Source organism: Ictalurus furcatus, chromosome 4 (assembly GCF_023375685.1).
Source record: "Ictalurus furcatus strain D&B chromosome 4, Billie_1.0, whole genome shotgun sequence".
NCBI lineage: Eukaryota > Metazoa > Chordata > Actinopteri > Siluriformes > Ictaluridae > Ictalurus > Ictalurus furcatus.
The window spans coordinates 29,744,830-29,766,039 of record NC_071258.1 but is presented as its reverse complement, the minus strand read 5'-3'; the positions used below and the strand labels follow the sequence as shown (position 1 = coordinate 29,766,039).

General features: G+C 39.5%; 1 protein-coding gene across 1 annotated transcript in view; it reads left to right on the top strand.

Annotated features, from left to right (window-relative positions):
- The first annotated feature begins 2,619 nt into the window (after positions 1-2,619).
- Positions 2,620-21,210, top strand: part of itpkcb (inositol-trisphosphate 3-kinase Cb) — a 28,078-nt gene continuing 9,487 nt past the window's right edge. The window contains exons 1-3 of the mRNA XM_053623558.1: positions 2,620-3,922; positions 18,368-18,467; positions 20,777-20,990. Of these exons, the coding sequence (XP_053479533.1) occupies positions 2,717-3,922; positions 18,368-18,467; positions 20,777-20,990 (1,520 nt within the window). The 5' untranslated portion in view covers positions 2,620-2,716. The remainder of the gene's footprint in view (positions 3,923-18,367; positions 18,468-20,776; positions 20,991-21,210) is intronic.

Here is a 21,210-nt window from a genome sequence, read left to right as displayed (position 1 = left end):
CAGGTCTTAGGCCTCAGACAGTGTCTCATAAAATATTTCGTCAAATGTAATTCTGTCCACGTTCCATTTACTCCCCTAAATGTCAAATTGCCTTAATTTAATTCAGTTTCATGCAAATGAATAAAAAAATTCTGTATCTATTATTAATCACATTTAGTCATCTTAATAAAACATTTAACATGTCACAAGTTGAGGGATTATCCATCCATCCATCCATTTTCTGTGCCGCTTATCCTACACAGGGTCGCGGGGAGCCTGGAGCCTATCCCAGGGGACTCAGGGCACAAGGCGGGGGACATCCTGGACGAGCTGCCAGCCTATCGCAGGGCACAATCGCACACACATTCACACACTATGGACAATTTGGAAATAGCAATCAGCCTACAATGCAGGTCTTTGGACTGGGGGAGGAAACCAGAGTACCCAGAGGAAACCCACGAAGCACGGGGAGAATGCAGAGGTGGGAATCGAATCCTCAATCCTGGAGGGGTGAGGCAAACTTGATAACCATGCTCCCTCAAATTGAGGGATTATTATTATTATTATTATTATTATTATTATTATTATTATTATTTATTAATGTATAACTTAAGTAGATTTTACTCCCATATGATTTGATATAATATGTATGTTATCCATGTCTCTGTGGGTTTCCTCCCACCAATCATGTCACAAGGTGGATTTGCTCAGATAAATTGTTCCAAAGTGTCAATGAATTAATCTGTGTGTGTGTGTGTGTGTGTGTGTGTGTATGGTGCCTTGTGATGAACTAGCAACCCATCAAGGTTGTATTCCTGCCTTATGCCCATGGGATAGGCTCTGGATCCACCGTGACCCTGATCAGCACAAAGATGCCACTGAACGTTCGAGTGAGTGAACAAGAAAGCATAGGATCATGGTTAATTGATTGACAGGAATTTTGTTTCTAGATTTAATAAGAAGCAGGGTGATGTCACATGTATGTTTCACAGCCATATGCAGATTTCTCTTGAGGAAGCTCTATTTCTGAATAACTATTTCTGAATAATACATCTCAAGAGTGATGAGATCACATCAGATTTTGTTTATCCATCATCAGATTAGATACGGTGCCAGTTTATTTAACAGTTTCGTATTGTATTGTGTTTGTGTGTGTGTGTGTGTGTGTGTGTGTGTGTGTGTGTGTGTGTGTGAAGGTAATGCAAAAAAAAATATGAAATTGCTATTTGTTATTGCTTACTAAATGAGAAAGTCTCAATTCTCATTTCAAGGAATGTTAGATGTTCTAGCCATGTGTGTCATTTCTGTGAATCAGGATGCTCTGCATGATTAAACATGTCTGTTAGAAAACATATAGCCTGAGGAGAAATTGAGCAATTGAGCTTGGCTTCCGTCACCACTGCGGTTCAGACACGTTCCTCAGCACAAGCTGTTCTAGTCTTGCATTCCTTCACTTCCATCGGTGCACACTGTAATGCAGAATTTAATGACATCCATTACATTCAAAACAAATGTTCAAAATTGCAATCATGGGCAAATTGCTGTGGTATGAGAGGAATAAAATACAACGTGACGTGCTGTTATAGGAAAACAATCAAGGACCGGGCATGATCTAATGACACCTCATAAACAGATTTGCTCTTTGAGACGTTTCAAGAAACTGTAACTTTTCAGATCATTTAACATTTGGTGTGTATGGAGACAATATTTAAAGAGATTCCTAAAAATTCAATGCTGGCTTGAGTTACTGAGCGAGCTAAAGGTGTTAAAGCTAAAGACAGGACCAAGCTAGCAATCTCATGAAAAAAAAAATCTCATGGGAAAAAAAAAACTATGTAACTAGATGTTACCTGATGTCAGTGAATGCTAAATCCATGATACAAATGTCTTTACACCTGAATGAGTGGCAACTTTTCAGTAGACATTTTGTTAGCATTAGTTCTTGTTGCTTTGCATTCTACAACATACAATTTACCACACAAGGGGGAGACAAAACTCCAGACTAAATGAGAATTTCGGCAACTGGTTACTGGGATCATCCCACTATTTGGGTATAGCATTCACAAACTATCAGGGAGACTGATGACGTTTTATTAGGCCTACTCTGATCAAAGGTCTTGTGTTTATTAAAGTCCAGCTGTGAAGGATGTGTGGATATTTCATATTTAACATGTCCACTCAGTACACATGTACAGACTTGGGTTATCGCCTTGTCCAACAATACAGAACACAGTGATTTGCAAGAAAATGTAAGAAAGGAAAGTGGCAGTAAATAAACAGTTATAGGATGTACAAATCATTATTACATGGTAGCCCCTGACAAATAAATAATAATTAATAATAATAATAATAATAATAATAATAATAAACAGGTAAATACAAATAACTACGCCTTAAGATTGCGTCATTCAGGAAATTAAATAAATAATTAATTAAATAATAAAAAAAAGAATAAGTGCTCAAGTATCTGCGTCATAAATCCTGTAAGAAATCCCACTCAGAAAGAAAGAAAGAAAGAAAGAAAGGAAGCGTGGGGGGGGGGGTGGGGGGAGAGCTGGAAGAAGGAAAGGGGCGTGGCGATGACAATGGTTGCGGTACAAATGTATCTCTACTTCCTATATATGTGCACTATTCTGATTAAGAAGAAGTAGCTGGTATAGTCACCCTACTTAGTGCACTATGTATCCAATAGGAAGCCATTTTGTATTCGGACAAACTTAAAGGCATTGGCTGTGTGATGTGTACGGCAGGCAGGATGGGTCAATCTCTGTGCGCGTTGTCATACTCGACAGCGCCTTCAGTCAAAGCGAACGGAAACGCAGCCCGAGCGACGAGGAGAACCTTACGAGTTTGCGGATTTGCCTGTTTGGAAAGCAGGAGTCACCGGTTCGACAAGAATCCGATGAAAAACAAGCAGCTCCCGAACCTTGAGTCGTACCGGCGGCACGCGTTTGAAGGAGAAGGAGATGTGTTCGGGGCTCGCGGAGAGATAGGCGGACAGAGGAAGTCGTTCGACGGTGGAAGTGGAAGAGACTCGGAAACGGACCGGACCGCCGCACTCGCCACCACCGCTCGCGCCACCACCACCACCACTGCTCGCCTTGACACGCGCGCTTCCGTGCAACCCGTCGCTGACTTTGAAGGAGTTCCGAAGGAGGAAACAATTGTAGCCATCGATGCGGACTGCAGCAGGGTCGGTGTGCTCGAGCAGGCTGATTCACAATGCAGAGCACGAGCAGCTGAGGAGAAGGAGAAGAACCATGAGTGGAGCAGCTCACCGCGGAGCATGGAGGAACCCCGAGAAAGAGACCTCGATCTGAACGCGATTGGTTTCGATGGAGCAACAGCATTAAGGCTGTTCACACCGATCCACTCTGGGTCCTTTACAGAGGAAAATCAGACGGCTCCACAGCCACAGATTCACTCTTGCACCAAGTCGTACGTTTCGAACCGGCTCGTCGTTCCTTCCCACATGACCAGAACTCCACCGAGTGTCGAACCCTCATCACCGCGTCCTGACTTTACGCACAGAACCAAGGACCAAGACAGCACGCCCATCTTTCCTGAAGAGGAATGCGTCCATGGCCAGGGTTTAATGGAGTACCACAGTTTCCCCGGGATCATTCCGAGACTCATTGTGACCCACGATCCGAGTCCCAGCCAAGCCGAGGACGTGGAGGTCGCTGAGTTCCCGCTGAGTTTCGGCGCGTTATCTCTGGACCTGCAGCCCGGCCACGAGTCTCCGTACTCGGACAGCGGCTGCGGAGGCTCCCCTATCCCCCGCGTTTCCCTCCGCAAACTCTCCAGCTCGTCCTCGGCGGGACTTTCATCCGCGTCCTCCTTCGAGGAGTCAGAGGATGACATAACCGGGAGCGACGTCGAGCCTGGCGGCCTGTCCCCGAGCACGCACGTCCAGTTCGGCAGTCCGGAACAGCTGTCCCGGGTGAGTGTGCACAATAACCACCTAATAATGCACAACCGGTGCAAAATGAATAGAAATACCACATGTGCTGAATCTTCTATATGTTCTTTATAGTTGCAATACACTCTCAGATTTACGGGGAAAGGGTGCTAAACTGTACTCCCCTTGTTGCTGAGGTGCCACCCTTATCTTCTCTACACGTACCTTGATATCAATTTTGAGTGTCTTCTTTAATCTCACATGTTCCTCATGAGTGTTTCTTTCTGTTTCCGTAAGACACAAGGAAGGAATAAGTGACCTCATTTTACATGATCAGTGTGTGTATTTGGGCAGCAATGTGGTGTGTTGCCGCCTCGCAGCTCCAGGAGCTTGATCCTGAGCTCCACGGTTTGTTTTCATTTCCTCCCCGTTCTCCAGTTTCCCCACACCTCCTAAAACATGCTGGTAGGTGGATCAGGGATGCTGAATTCCCCTAGGTGTGAATGCGTGTGTGGATTAGATAGACTGAAGTCCCTTCAAGTGTGTGTGTGTGTGTGTGTGTGTGTGTGTGTGTGTGTGTTGTGTGTATTATTATTTTATTTATTTATTTATTTTATTCCTGGGATAGGCTCTGAATCCATCCCAGCCCTAACTAGGATCAAGTCATTAGTGAAGATGCAGCTGTTATTTAACAAACTTTTGAATCTGTCACAATATACGGAAGTTAAACCGGAACGCTTTGTTTATATAACATGTGTCATCCTTCCATCATCTGTAGGTGAGACACATGGCACTCCCACTTGCTGTGCCTCCGCAGACCTACACTCTTGCCCAACAGCGCACGCACGCACAGACACACACACACACACACACACACACACACACACACTAGGACTAATCTCTCATAGTCTGTGACCGGCTGAGGAGTTGATTAGCCAATACAGGATCCCGAACAGCACACACAGTCTGATTCACAGCATAACAATCATTAGCATAATGACGCACAGCAGACTGTTATGTGGCCTAATGGGAGCGATGGAGTAGGATTCCTCGGCCTTGCGCTTCCCACTTGTGTGCATACAGAAACTGTGAGGCTTTGTTATGACTGTCTACGCTGTCAGGTCACACAGCTGCTTAGAAGGTTTGTCATTTTCCTAGAAATACCCTTCTGTAGTCAGTGTTTCCAGCCAAGCACTGCACTGTTCAAGGCAAAGCCTTTTCGAGAATTGAATCTGTTTATAAACAGTATGACCTGTTTAGCCCAATGCCACGGTCAGGATCTGTTTAATACTCCAAATATCTGTATCTGTACTCGGATTTGAACCGGAAACCGCTTCCGAATTTCTGCAGTTCCTCAACCTCAGCTACATCACCCGAGTTCATTATTGGTCTCAACCAGACATCCTGTGGACCTTTCTGGAAAGTGTTCTGTCTAATCTGATGGAGATTAAGATTAGATTAAGCGAAATTATCTTAATTTTTTTTTGGGGGGGGGGGTGGGTTCGTGACTTCCATCAGAGATGTGCTACTCCGTGCACTGCGAGTGCTCCACCATGGACTGTAATGGAGCAGCGAGTATATAAATAAAAGCTTATTTCTTTTGAATATTATGCTGAAATATCGTAGAAGTATGGTTTCGTTTTGGACCTCGGTAATGCAGTGTTTTAAGTCTGAGCGTGGGGAAAAAACAATAACGTGCCTCCAATTTTATTTATTTTTTTTATCTGTATACAATTGTATAAATGTGAGTCATTTTTTTCATATTCAGTTCCATCCCTTATACACTGCGAGCTGCAGTGCACGCACTCTTTCTCACTTGAAATGGAAATAGAACGCTACATTCAGCCCCAATTACGAGTGACTCATGGCCTAAACGCCAGACCGTTGACTCTTGGAACGTTTATAAGTTCTGGGCCGAGTGACAAATGGGAGGGGGGGCAGCTGACTCTGGAGAAACACGACATTTACAGGCAGGATTTCAGAAGGCATGATAAAGAAGGAACTCTTTGGGAATTACAGGCTGCCTTTATGACTAGGCAGTTCTGCTGGTTTGGGGTCAAAGGTCAGGGATTAGTCTCTCCCAAACCGAGATAGCATGCAGGGCCGAGCGTGGGTGTGCAGTGTTTACAGTAGGAGAAGTGTAATCGTACTCTAGCTCTCCTGGCTATCTCTTCATTATGAGCACACTGCGTTTTCACTGCTTTATTCCATGGCACATAAACGCTAAATCTGAACATTTAATGCTGTTCCTCTAGATTGGAATGACTTTGACTTGCTCTGATTTGCTTGACAGGTGATTGTCGATAAACGTGGTGTATTGCACTGCATTTCCTGAAGCCATAAATGGTGGAATTCAAGATTTACGATGTCATAAAATAAAATGAGCACAGCACTGTAGTTCAGAGTGATGTGTCCGAAACTGTCCTGATACGATTCCTTCATTTATTTACCCAATAATGCAGAAATCGCTCATTGTGGTATTTCCTAATGATACCAGAAGGCCTGTATGAGGATATGAAACTGTGTGTGTGTGTTCCAGGTTATTACCTGCGGTTATGTGAATCGGTAGCTGAATTTTTGTTTCTGTAATCAAATTTCCCTTAAACGCTGAAAGCAGAAGAAAGTGCAGATTGAACCACTGTTCTGCGAAAACACGAATATTATGTAACGTGTTTAGAGAGACGAAAGCCTTAGCCACTGTTGGAGTGCGTACATAGAGAAGGGAGCGCAAAACAAACACTGTAATGGAGAGATGTAGCGCTGTAGTGTCGCTCCAGCTTTAGCAGCTGCAGTTTAGTAAAGCAGAAGGTACACAGCTGGAACTAAATAGGCTCTGGGTGTGTGTACGTGCATTCGGTTTTGTTTTGGTTTGAAATGGAAAGGGGGGGGGGGTATAGGCAAAAGAGATGTTCGAAACTGACTTCAAAAAAGCTTTAATTTTGTACCTGTCCTTTGTTTTGTTTTGGGTTTTTGTTGTTGTTTTTTTTTTAAATTATTATTATTTCAAATTTTGCAAAAAAAACAAGTCAAAGTTTAATTTTCTTTAAATAATTTTACAGGGAAAAAAAAATTAATTTCTTTTCATTTGAATTAACTTGGTTTTAGTGCTTGCCAGAACAGAAATTAAACAAAAATGCAGATTCCTTGTTTTGCCATTTTTAAAAAATAATAATAAATTAAATATACGAATAAACGAAACATACACAGACCTCTCTGACTGTTAAAAATAAATAAATAAATAAATTAAAATAAATAAATAAATAAATTAAATAAATAAAGTGCAACGTAATGTTGAACTGTGGGGGGGGGGGCATTTTAAAAACATGCTCAAAATTGATTTACGTTTTTAAATGTATCTGTCCTGCTGCAGCACATCAGGTTTAATCTCTCTTTCCTGGCTGTTCACATTCCTGTTCCTGCATGAGCTCATCGTTTTGTTCAGCGCGAAAACCAGCAGCGATCTACACGTCAAGAACAATAACAAAACGTGTCACGTTTGCAAGGCAGTCAGTCATCGATGTAGCAATAAAACGAGCAAAGTGGAATCACCAGTCTTCATTACTAAATCACTTTTCCCTCAGAGGTTGTCTGACGGCCCGTCACCAGATCCACGGCTTCTGCCGTTTCCTGGAACTTTTCATTAGGATCCTATGACTATATGCAGCAGGCATGTAATAGATCTCGAACCACACTGGAGTGTGTGTTAACTAGGCAAAAAAAAAAAAAACGCGATATTGTGCAGAGGCTTCAGTCACCGATTTTTATTATAATTTATTTGTTTGGTTTTTTTTGAAAGAATACACACTGCCACATTTGTATTTGAAAGTAATTTTATTTTATTGCAAAGCTTTCGTTTGCATTTGAACGGTCAGATTAACTTAACTGATACTACAGCACTGTTGAATTATCGATCCTGATTGGTCCAACATATTAATGATGGTAATATGTTCGAGCTTCTATACTAACAAGTTCCAGAAGGGATTTTATGGTAAAAGCATTACATAAACATAAACATTTCGTTCCATAAAACTTCACCAGATCATCAATTTCACATGAAGAAAAATATATTTTGTACCTTTTGGAAGGAGTCTCCAGTGTCAGTGTTTTTGTAACAGTCCGAGCTAAAGCGGTTCTTTTTCAGTTTAATATGACGAGCGTGATTTTTCTTTCTTTATTTTTTGTCTCATTAACTTGAAGAGAAAATAAGAGAGGGGTAGGTAAGGAAACCTGTATTATAACAGCTGTGAACAGGACAACAGGAATTGGTTTGTTTTGGGGATGTTGTATGACATTTAAATGGAAGTATAAACTAGGGCTGGGCGATTATATCGATTATAATATAAATATCGTGATAAATGATTACGCGATTCACTTTTCTGAGATATCGTTGGTATGGTGATGTGTGTTTTGTTTGTTTTTTTAAAAAAAAAAAAGTTTTAATAATTACCAATTAAATGGTACCGAATGGATGCTGTTGATTTGACGTATTTATTTTTTTTATCTTTGTAGGCATTAAAGAAAAGTATCGGCAAACTCGGTTAGCTAAATGATATATCGTGATGTGCTATTTTTGTCGTCATTGCCCAGCCCTAGTATAAATGGACTAAAAAGTACAATATGTCATTGTTTTATTAATAAAAAAAAAAAAAAAGTCCTTGGCAAATTGCTATAGTACACGAGGAGTAAAAGACAACAGGGTGTGCTGTTCTAAGAAAAGAATCGACTTTGGGGTGGGAACGGGAACCCTGGCATTATGGGATTATTTTTCTAGAACAGTAACACCCCATTGTGTTTTTATTCCCTACAAAAAATGCATTCAGATATAATTCAACGTACATGTCTGCCTCAGTGTGATTGGCCATGCCAGCCCTGGGCTCTTATCACTTATACAAGTATTTGATAATATCACCCAGAACTAATGTGAGTATTGAAGCTGTTGCGAAGCAATAAAAATAGTAACACATTCGAGAAATATAATGTTATAGAAATCTTTGTGTGTGTGTGCGTGCGTTTGCTGTATAACCTTGATGATGCTGTCTGAACTGTAGAGTAGTTACAGTAGTTCATCCATTGGCAGAATTTTGCCGAGACAACACTTTGTGTGTTTTTTTTTTTTTTTTTTTTTTCTTTCTTCTTTTCCTTTGTGGTATAGCTGCAGCACAAGGAGGTAGCACGTGGTGCGTGTACAGGAAGGCATCTTTTGAAAAACACATACACTTACACTCTTACACACACAGGCTAGGAAGGCCCAGATAATTGTTTGCATTGTGTCTCTTAAGGCAACCATAATGAGAGAATTACTCTCAGGCCTGTTTAGTGATTTTCGTGACGTCTCCGTATTGACAGCGTGAGACGTAAACCGACCTGACCAGTCTTTCTTATATCAGCTACTGACACCTGCAGACTCACTTGCACATGCCGATGGCATCGCAGCCCTTTTAGTCAAAGAGTGTGTCATGGAAAACTGAATTGTGGGCGGTTCCTTTTGTCACTCGCCTTCTCTGAAGCCATATATGGTACGACTTCTTTTTTTTTTTTTCTCTCTCTCTCTCTCTCTTTCTCTCTCCCTTCACTCTTTCTCTTTTATTTTCTCTTTTAATTGTTCTGAGTGTGTCTCTAAAATTCCCCATGCCCTACCCCATATTCTTAATTTCGGTCTCCTCGCATTTTCCACTCCTGAGCTTGTTTTGGTAGAAAAGATTATGCAGAAGGAGGGGAAAGTTCTGCTCATGTTACATGTATTTCTGCTTTCTGCTCGCTTTACTTCCCCCCCCCCCCCCCTTCTGGCGCATGCTCATACGCACACACACACGCACACACGAGTATGTGATGCATGAGAATGTGAGTGTGTGATGTGGTTTCAGATATTATCAAGCTCTTAGGCACTGTAATTTAGCTAGGCCTAACCCTCTCCTTCATTCCTCCAACAGTTACAGTAGAGGAAATCTTAGAAAAACATTTGGAATAGGATGATCTCTCGTGCTCTCTCTCTCTCTCTCTCTCTCTCTCTCTATCTCTATCGCTCTCGGAAGATGAATGCAGTAGTTGGCAGGTTTGCCTCCTGTACATGAACTGTACATGCTTTAGGAATCTGAAAGACAAAAAGAACATTTGGGTGTGGGGAAAATGGGGGTGGAGAGTGGGAGGAGTGGAAAAAGGGTAGAGCAAGTACAAGTACACAGACAAGGATTTGGCAGTGGGTGGGGACGAATCTGACCTCAGCACAACTAAAGAAACCTCAGCGAATAAAATATTATTCCATCTGTTCAGCAAACTAGAGCTCAGTCTTTTAGTTACAGTGCTGGGTGAATACGAGTTCAGCCAGGCCGAGAGTGTGTGCGCGAGTGTGTGCGGGCATTTCGTTATACCTTGGTGGAGACCAAATATCCCCACAGGGATCGGAAAAGAGCCAAAATTAGGCCTGTCACAATAACTACTTTTGTTGGACGACATATTGTCTCAGAAATAAGTGCGATAAACGATGTTATTGTCATTTTAAGACCATTTTATGCCACTGATATAATATCATAATAATGCAAGTACACGCTTTCAGAACGCAATGAACCATTCATTCGTAAGAATATGCTTTAGTTCTTCACTGTATGTGTTTTTAGTGTGTTGTTCCGGAAAGAGCGTATTCACAACGTGACGTATCGTTCTACCTAGCGCCTTACTTACTGTAAGTTCACTTGTGCGTTCGTGTCATTTTGTCTGATCACAAATGTCTGATTAATCTAATATGTGTATAGGAAGCATCTGGGTGAGTTAATTAACCCTCTAGTAAAGCGCTTCAGTTTACCGCTGTTCATTCACTGTTCAGATTCAGCTCGCACAGCTTAAGCAACTCATTCCCAGACATTACTGACTACGACTGGGTTATTATCTAGGAAAAAAAAAAACCTTGTCCGTGCATTGTTAATATCCCGCGTCGAACGGTATGTTTTAATTAAAATCCGTGCTAGTGCTTGATGCACATCTTAAATTCGATTGCAGTTTTCGTCTTGGAATGTGCATTTTTGTATTAAATTCGACGAATATTCGAAGTCGGGATTTGAATTTGACGGCTCTAGAGCAGACGAGAGGACAGAAGCAATGCGGACGGCTAAAATGTTGGTGACATTCGTTCTTGTGTAGACAAACGCGCATGTAAACACAACGGCCGATCTCGAGGACAGCTAAAAATGAATGATGTCATGTCCATGTATCGTATGATAAGGTGATAACGTAGTTATCATGGCAGGCCTATCCAGAATGTTTTCTTTTGTTTACGGAGGCTAATGTGCCCCTGAAATAAATTTCTGAAAAATTTTGACCTCCTGTCTCTTAGTGTTATGGACACCAACAAGGTTGTATATTTGACAGTAGGTTTTTTTTTTTTTTTTATCAGATATGGCTTGCCACCAAAAGAAGGTCTTGCTTTACAGTAGTAGCTTGTACGCAGTGAACGTGAAATATTTGGTCTATTTGTTTTAAAGAGTATGGAAGTTGTACCAGGTCATGGTTATGTGACAGCCACTTCTCAGAGGAGGTTTACCAACATGGGGCTGCTCACTGCTGGAATATTTCAAAACCTCAGACAGCGTGAGAACTCGATTCCGTCTATGTACTCGGTTGTGGCTTCGTCATCATTCAGTATGTTTACATGGACAACAGTAATCCGATATTAAGACGATACTCTGATTAAGAAACTAGCATGTAAACAGCGATTATTGATGACCTTAATCTGAGTAAAGTCATACTCGAAGTAAACACAAATGGAATTAAGATGTGTGGCGTATTCCTGTTTTAGTCGCGTTATTGACGTGTATTACAGACATGTACACACCTTAATCACACTATTAACGTTGTGTGAGTTTTCACCGCATTTTGCGACAGGACACGATCACACACGGCAGCGCTCAACCGTTTAACGGCAAACAAGAGAGCACAACTGTGTCCGAAACCACGTACTTACCTACTATATAGTAGGTGAGGGACATGCATTTCGGCTACTATATTATAGGTAAGTATGCGGTTTGGGACACAGCCCAAGCAGTCGTCTATTTGCACGTACAGCATGACAAATAATTAACTGCACTTGAAGCGTTCGTAAAAATTAAAATGAAACACCCAAAATTGTATACGGTCCCATAACGAAGACCAACTATATATCGATACGTGCAATTATATAGGGAAGGTCGGACGGTGTAACGTGGGGACGTAGTGACGTGTGCCATTAATCGATCTGTGTTCTAGAGCTGCAACAACTAATCGATAAAATCGTTGTCAACGAATCTCATTATGGATTAGTTGGTCTGTGCGCAGCATGGGGCGCGTTTACTCCTTACGTTACTTCTGTTCAGAAAACACACCTCGGAGAGTAAATACTAAAGTTGTGTCCCAAATGAAGTACTATACACTTACACTATGCACTGTGTACTACTGTCTATTGTGTGGATTTTAGAAAGGTAATATCATCTCAAATATAACACTAGAGGGTTTTTTTACTAACCGGAAGCATAAGCCACGACGGCGCATGACGTCATACGCATGCTAGCATTAGCAAACACCCAGAGTCACCGATAATGACTTTCTTCAGTTTACTTTCTGTCAGCGTTACCTTTTATTCCCAACATGACCTCAGTCACCAACAAACGGAGGCGAAATCGTCACTTGACTGAGGAAGAAAGTGTGTAACTTCCAAGTCCTCTAAGCATGGGCGCATTTTATACATGGCGGAAATCAAACTGATGCACGAGGACAAACTTATGTTTATATCCAAAATGCTCCACTGTGTGTAAGGGGCAGGGGAAACTGGTGCAAGCTGCTCAAAAGGTTTAGTTTAATTTAAGTTTGCCATTTATATGCTGTACTTGCGCGCTTGCAGTGTAAATTCTGTCGTTTATTATAACGGGAGTGATGTGTTAGGAACGAGGCCGCGTTGCTGATCACGTGCAGTGTAGGCGCAGTGATACAGAGTATAGCACGAGTAAGATCTGTAATGTCTAATTAAAACACTATGATCAAAAGTAAACAAGTAAAATAATATTCCTAAATGCAGTGAGTAACAGAAACCACAAGGTGCAGTGAAAGGGAGTTTTTATTATTAATGTAGGACTGTAGTTTAATTGGGTGCTTTTTGTGCATCCATAAATATAATGCATAAATACTATAAAATAAATTTTATATATATAATTTATTTTATAGTATTTATGCATTATTTTTAGCACCCAATTAAACTAGTCCTACATTAATAATATATATTCTGGTGTGTATGTGTGTATATTGGGTTCTTTTCTGTTTTGGACATACAGTTGTGTAAAGTTTTAGTCTGAAGTTTATATTTGTAACACTCAGTTTGTGGATTTTATTTTAAATAAACAAAAAAAAATGGTACTGAAAGTTTGCCCCACCTCATCCGATTAATCGAAAATAATAATAATAATAATAATAATAATAATAATCGGCCAATTAATCGATTATGAAAATAATCGTTAGTTGCAGCCCTACTATGTTCTATAACATGTAAAACAGGCACATGAAAGGAGTATTCTAAAAGCAACTCATATAAACACCTTAATCACAATATTGTCTTATTCAGAATACAGTCAATAATTAGATTACTGCTGTCCATGTAAGCATAGTCATCAACAGTAAGTCTGAGTCTCTTAGCAAGCTCACTATGATCCTGTCAGGTGTGTTTTGGTGTGTCTCATACACTGATCACTGTTCAAGTCAGTCAAGAAGTTCTTCTTCAGACTTCTGGTTCAAGAGGAAATGAATCAATATACAGAATCAAATCATGACTTGGAGGCTATTTTATGGTGACTTTAAGCTTATGGTTAGGTTTAGGTATAGCATTAATATACAGTGTGACATGCTGTTCTTTTAATAAATAAAATGATTGTAATCATTGGCAAATATCACAATACACTTTCCTGATGCATCATGGATATCTTTTTATCACATTTTAAAAGGTTTTTTTTTTTTTTTTTTTTTTCTTTAAACAACAAATGTCTGATTGTAAACAGCTTATTTAATGATACGTTTGTGCTGGAAATGTGAAATTGTAAAATGTTCATTTTCATAATGTTCCGATTTTGTTTTTCTCCTTTTCACTGTTGAAATAATTTTGTTAAATAAAAGTACAATTGAAATCCCAACAGATAATAGCAATGCCAGTCAACATCAAGTATCGTGATGTGATACGATGTCAAAAAATATATATAAAAAAATCATGCATCATCATTTTGTTCCACTCCTCTAGATTGAGCAAGCTTGGTCAGGAAAATCACATAATAAAGGGATTAAAAGATTTGTGTCTTTCAGTAAAGTTCAATACGGCATTAAATGCAACAGGAACTGGAATAGAGTGGGCCAGATGGATTTTCTGTGAAAAGCATGGCAGGTTTAGTGCTGTAAGTTTGTGTACACTTTATCTATGGGGCCACATGAGTTCATTCAGGATCCAAGCTCTCTGACAGAGATCTTCCTGTTTTTTTGTTGTTGGTGATTAAGATGGAATGTATGTATGAATTCATGTGTTTGTGGATAAGTAGCTGTTGGTGGGTGATATATATCAGGAAGGTGCATTATTGCCACAGCGCTGTTGAATTCTCCATCCTGATTGGTCAGAATGTGTTGGTTGACTTTCTGTAACAGCATCTCTGACAGTAGTCCAAATCACAGATTTTTATTAATCCATTCATCCGACTACGTTGTTTCTATAGTAACAGCTGACTCACAGGGATTTGCATGGTAGATGCTCCGTAATCTAAGACTTTATTTAAAAACTGTATAATTGCTGATATGGTGGTGTTGTATGTAAGGAGACATTTAATTCACTCTTTTGGCGTGAAGGAGTCTCTTGCGTCACATGCTACAGTCTGAGATAAAGCTGTAAGTTTAAGTTTTCCACCACGGCGGAGTCTTCAGGAGAGAGGAAATTGCGCTTTGTGGTTTCTATGTAACATGACAGGCTTTGTGTGTGTGGTTGTGTTTTGTTTTTTTGTTCATTTTTTTTTGGTTGTTTGTTTTGTTTTTTTCTCAATACCTTATTGACTTCAAGAGAGAGAACTTGAGGATGGTGAGAGACCGCTTTAGCCACTATAATGCAAGTGATGAGAGGAACTTGTTTCACAGAGGTTCCTCAACAGTAAACACAGCTACTGTATAAATGGACAGAACATCTGACGTCGTTCTTTTATACAGTGCTGTGAAAAATGTATTTCCCGCCTGATTTCTTCTGTTTGTGTGCGTATCTTGCACTAAATTGTTTTAGAAATTAAAATAAAACCTAATAATATAAAACAAAGGCAACCTGAGTAAACACAAAATACAGTTTTAAACTGATGGTTATTTCTTGAAGCAAAAACGTTATCCAATACCAACTGGGCCTGTGTGGAAAATTATGGGGTTCAGCTGGACTAGACGCTACCAGGCCTGATTTACTGCAAACCCTACAAATTCCAGAAATGATGAGGAAGAAGGTGATTGAAGTACATCAGTCTGGGAAGGGTTACAAAGCTGTTTCAAAGGCTCTGGGACTCCAAAGAACCACAGCGAGAGATATTATCTCCAAATGGAAAAACTCAGCACAGTAATGAACCTTTCCAGAAGTGGCCGACCTTCCAACATTCCTTCAACAGCACAGCAAAGACTCATCCAGGAAGTCACAAAACAGCAAAGGACAACATCAAAGGACCTACAGGCCCCTCTTGCATCAATAAAGGTCACTACTCATGACTCCACTATCAGAAAGACACTGGACAAAAATGGCATCCATGGAAGAGTGGTGAGGTGAAAACCACTGCTAACCCAGAAGAATATTAAAGGGTTGTCTGAATTTTGCCAAAACACACCTTGATGATCCTCAAACCTTTTGGGAGAATGTTCTCTGTGGACTGATGAGTCGAAACTTTTTGGAAGACAGGGGTCCCGTTAGATCTGACGTAAACCAAACACAGAATTCCACAAAAAGATCATACCTATGGTCAAGCATGGTGGTGGCAGTGTGATGGTGTGGGGATGTTTTGCTGCTTCAGGGTCTGGGCAACTTGCAGTAATTGAGGGAAACATGAATTCTTCTCTCCACCAGAAAATCCTAAAGGAAAATGTCCAGTCTTCAGTCTGTAAATTGAAACTCGAGCGCAACTGGATTATGCAGCAAGACCATGATCCAATAGTAAATCCTAGTCCTAGAAGCAAGTGAAAAACTGATCTCCAGTTATCGGAAGAGTTTGGTTGCAGTTATTGCTGCTAAAGTTGGCACAATCAGATTACAAGTTTATGGGACAATTAGTTTTTCACATTGGTGATGGGTGTTGGACAATTTATTTTTTTTTCAATAAAAAAATAAAACTGTATTGTGTGTTTATTCAGGTTGCCTTTGTTTTATGTTGTATTTCGTTTGAAGATATCAAACTATTTAGCATGAGGCACGAAAACAGAAGAAATCAGGTATGGGGCAAATACTTTTTCACAGCACTGTAAATGAAAAGTTGTAATTGTTCAAATTGATGAGGATTAAAGACTTCAAGACGCGCTGTTGTTGGAATATCACTTCAAGGTTACAGTAAATCTGCTTTGTCGAGTCTCTCCTCTCCTGTCACTGATTTTATTTTCCTATAGCAGCACACTTCCATGTTTTATTCCTTATTTAGGAATGAACCGATTACTGTACGTGTGTTGTTTTGTCGTGTAAATCAGGAGGAACAACTGACTAGCGATTAGATTAGTATGACGGGTCAAACACAGGAGGTTAAATAAGGGAGAAAGAGAATATACAAGAGCAAGCGCTCAGACACAAAGTCTGATCTTGGCTTTTGTTTGTTTTTTTTAATCATGAAATACGCTATGATGATGACTTTAATCTTATTCTCATTTACTGGAGTTAAGGAGGTGCGTACATTACCCTGTACTTCAAACATCTCTTAATCATACAGTCACTATTACTAAAATAGTTTGTTATTAAATAATTGTGTGTGTGTGCTATGTAAGAGAAGTTGTATAGGAGCATGTGACGTGTAAAAGGAAAAATCAAACCAGCGTGTGGAAGATTTAAGAAGTGTGTAGGTGTGTCCACAAGCACATGATTGTTTTATGTAAGATTTACATGTTCTTGTGTAGGTGTGTGTGTGTGTGTGTGTGTGTGTGTGTGTGGTTTTATCATGCCCACATACAGTAGGTGAGAGAGGCTCTGCAAGTGTGCAGTGTGTGTAGGAGGAGTGTGTTGCTATGCATTTGATCTATTGTTCTTAATAGTATAATCATTTGTGTATATTTATATGCTTGGAGGATTGTGTATACATAAGAGTCAGGGTGTTTGGTTAAGTCAATGCAATGCATCAGTGAATTTCTATCAACAAGACGTTCAATGCGTTTGCTTTCACAGGTGTTCCTTCATTTTCTGTAACAAAAAAGGTCAAATACTGTGTGCTAGGATATTAATAGTGAAGAAAAGGTTTACTTTTCCTTTTCTGAATGTGAGCTAAATATTCTCTATTAATAATAATAATAATAATAATATTCCCTCATGCCTTTATAACAGATTTTGAATCCTTACTGTTGTAATATTCGACCATAATCTTCCTAAGTTCTGTACTTAGGCGTTTATATAGCTTTATCTGCTGATTTGAACTTAAGCATATGTAAGCATATGGGTGTGTCTAATAGAGAGCGGGTTTTAAAAATCTTTACCGAAACGCTGCAGCTCTTCGCGTGTTTAAAAGTAGTTCTGGTGGCTCAGTCGTTGTGCGTTTTTATGACGCAATGTGCTCAAAGGACAGTGAATTTCTTCATAAAATTGCAGAAGGTCTGTAATTTCATTACACTTGTAATTGTACCCAACCCCAGTGGTATTTGTGTTGAAATTCAAGTGGATGTCGGATGAATTTGTTCAGAGGTTTTTAAAAATGGAGCTGTGCTACTTCGAACTTAAACAGGGACACGGCGTTCTTTTCCGTCATTCGGCTTTTATAAACACGCATACACGCACATACAAACGCAAGCAACGGTCGCTATTTCCCCACACGCAGTCCTGGCCTGAAGTGATCATTTGCCTGTAATCGATACCTCAGTGTCCTGAAACGTGTCACACCGCACCCTTTTGTCGTCATGTCGCAGATAAAGCGCCCCCCCCCCCCCCCGTGTGCGAGTACAGCCCCTTTTGTTCCCAGCCCTGGGAAAACGACTTGCGGGGGCTGTGCTGTGTACAGAAACCCACACTGGCTGGTCAATGTTTGATCAGACACACAGTAGTGATGTGTATAACAGTAAGAGCTCTGTTTACTGTGCAAGTGCGCGTGTAGAACATCATCCTTTCACTCGGATAAATACAGACCTGTGCCGTGTTCCTTCACCACAACAGCCGCTTCCTGCAGGACCGAACAAGCCACACACAGAGCAACGTATTCTGTCATAACAGTGTATTTAGGTTTTTTTTTTCTTTTTTGTATTTATGTTTATATTTATTTATGTCTTTTTTTTTTTTGTTTTGTTATGTTTTAGCCAAGATCGTGGAGGAAGTTAAAAAGCATGGTGCATATCACACCCTTCGTGGTGTCCTATAAGAAGCACTACCCGTGGGTGCAGTTAGCCGGCCACGCAGGTACGACCTCACTACCATGTCCTCTCTCTAACTCTCATTCTGTCTTATTTTTCCTCAACCATCTCCTGGATCTTCTACACTTCTCCTTCCCGTTAAGCCGTAAGCATTGTTACGTCATATCACCATACCACATACATAAGAACTTCAGTTAATATACAAACATATCTTCTCCCTGGTTAAATTAAATGACCCTTTTTTTAAAATTAGCTGATTATTTTTAGGTACTGCAAGGAGTAATTAACAGGAAAGGAAAATCATGACTTTAAAGGAAATAAGAAGAAGAAGAAGAAGAAGAAACCTCTTAATAATAAATTGTATTTATATAGCCCATTTCATAAAAATCATAGAAGTTGCAAAATACTATTGAAAAATTGTACAAAAAAGCAATTCTAAAATGAATAATGACATAACCATAAAATAAATAAGTAATTAAGATAAAATGGTAATAATGAATTAAGTAAAGCAGAGAAATGAAACAAATGTTTAAAAAAATCAATATTTTATACAAATGAAGAAAGGTAGATATAGATTGAGATAGATATAGATGGATAGATATTTTCTAGTCCATTTATAGTATTAAAAAAAAAATGGTACTTCAGTCCTGAGTAATACTTTGAGTTTCCTCAGAAAATAAGATTTCCTAAGAATCAGGACCGGCTTTCTAATTGTAAACATTTCGTTTCCGTAGGGTTGGATATAATCATGAGATGTGCTGTGACATAAACAAAATGGGCAGGTGGCTTCAACAACGCACACCTTCAGCAAAATGACAATACAGAAGCAGCTAAAAAGAAAAATGAAGCTGAAACTCAAACACTGCTATTTTCAAGACAAATGTGTAGGAAATGGAATTTAAATCAAGCAAGATACCATCTAGTAATTTTGATCATTGAACTGTAGTTGAAACAGTTTGAGAACAGGGTGGGACAGATACCAGTAGCACTTTGTTTTTACAGTGCAGGAGGTAACTAGTATACACTGGGCAAGAATGTGGTAAGTGTTTTCTGGTACATACCAAATAGCACTTTATTGGGTATAGTAACTAGTACATAGTACTTGGTGATATTACCCAGAAAATTCAAGAGAATGATTACTGTTTACTTACCATGTACAGAATATGCTTTATTTGATAATCTAATTTCCACTGTATTGCAAAGGAGTTACTGTGAAACTTTTACCCGTTGATATTATCTGGTTATTTTTGAGTAGATTCAAGATCTCTATTGTCATATGTACTTGGTACGATGAAATTCATCTCAAAACAGCAGAGTATAAGGGCATAACAAACAATATAATACAAGACAAGACAAAACGCAATAGAATCATAGACAATACACAATAAGAACAATAAAAATAAGAACATTTAAAAGTATAAGAATAAAAAAAAAGAATGTAATACAAGTAGTGATAAATTGACAAGTAATGGATGTTTAATGTTTAATTACTATGTACAAAATACACTTTCTTTGACAGTGCTATTTCATTGTATTGCAAAGGAGTTACTTTGTATGCTTGGTAATAACTGAGTTAGTACTATAGAAAGTACTACTCTTAATAGTCTTCTCATAAGTTATTATCTATTGAATTTCCGATAAAGTGCTGTTATATACAATTTGCCTATTATATACTATTTACCTACCACAAATTTGCCTATAACATACCTGCTACTTACCACATTTGTAAGTTTACATACTAGTTACTTACTGTACTGGAAAATAAGGTGCAACCAAACAATCCCAAAAATATATTAAGTGTAGTAATTAAGTAGAATGGAACCAGCTTTCATTCTGGCACTTCTTAAATAAGTTATATATAATATAACTCCATTATTTATACAGTGTGTGTTTATGTATGTGTGTGAGATAATAAATATATATATATATATATATATATACACACAAAACTTTTTCTTTTTTTTTTAAACCAATATGATTACAATGATGATTAGTATGTGCGCAAGAGGAAGAACTTCCTCAGTTGCATTAGGCAAGACCGCTACATCTGTGGAAAATAAACTGATAAACATTAGTCGTAGCTTTCGTCTGATGTGCCACTGCTAAACATATGGGTATATTTGGTACATACCAAACATAGCCATATGATGTGACATTGGTAAACATATGTGGATTTTTCTGGGATTTAAAAAATCGAGCCCATGCAGAGTCTTATCCAGGGAAACTCCACTGCGTTAGATACTTGCTGCAAGTCAGTCCACTTCTCACCCAATGTCATTATTAAGCATGATTATCTGTTTGTGTGTGTGTGTGTGTGTGTGTGTGTGTGTGTGTGTGTGTGTGCGTGCCCTGTAGGTAATTTCCAAGCAGGGGAATATGGTAGGCTGTTGAAGAAGTTCTGCGCATGTGAGCAGCAGTGCCTTCAGAAGCTGATGGTCGATTCGCTCAGGCCATACGTGCCTGGATACTACGGCGTCGTGAGGCAAGACGATCAGGACTACAACCTGATGGATGACCTGCTGTCTGACTTCAACTCTCCATCCATCATGGACTGCAAAATGGGCAGCAGGTGAGAGGAAAGACGATCGAAGTGTGCTAGTCCAAAGTTTGGAATTTCTGTTGTTTTATTACAGCACTACAAGAACGAAGGAACAGAAAGGGAATTCAATAAGTGAGGGAGAAAACACAATGGGCTGAGGTTATAGGAATTTAATCAATGACCAGGGTGGTGTGATGCAGCCTGGTACACAATGAAGTTACTGTTGAATTTACCACTTTGAAATAGACTA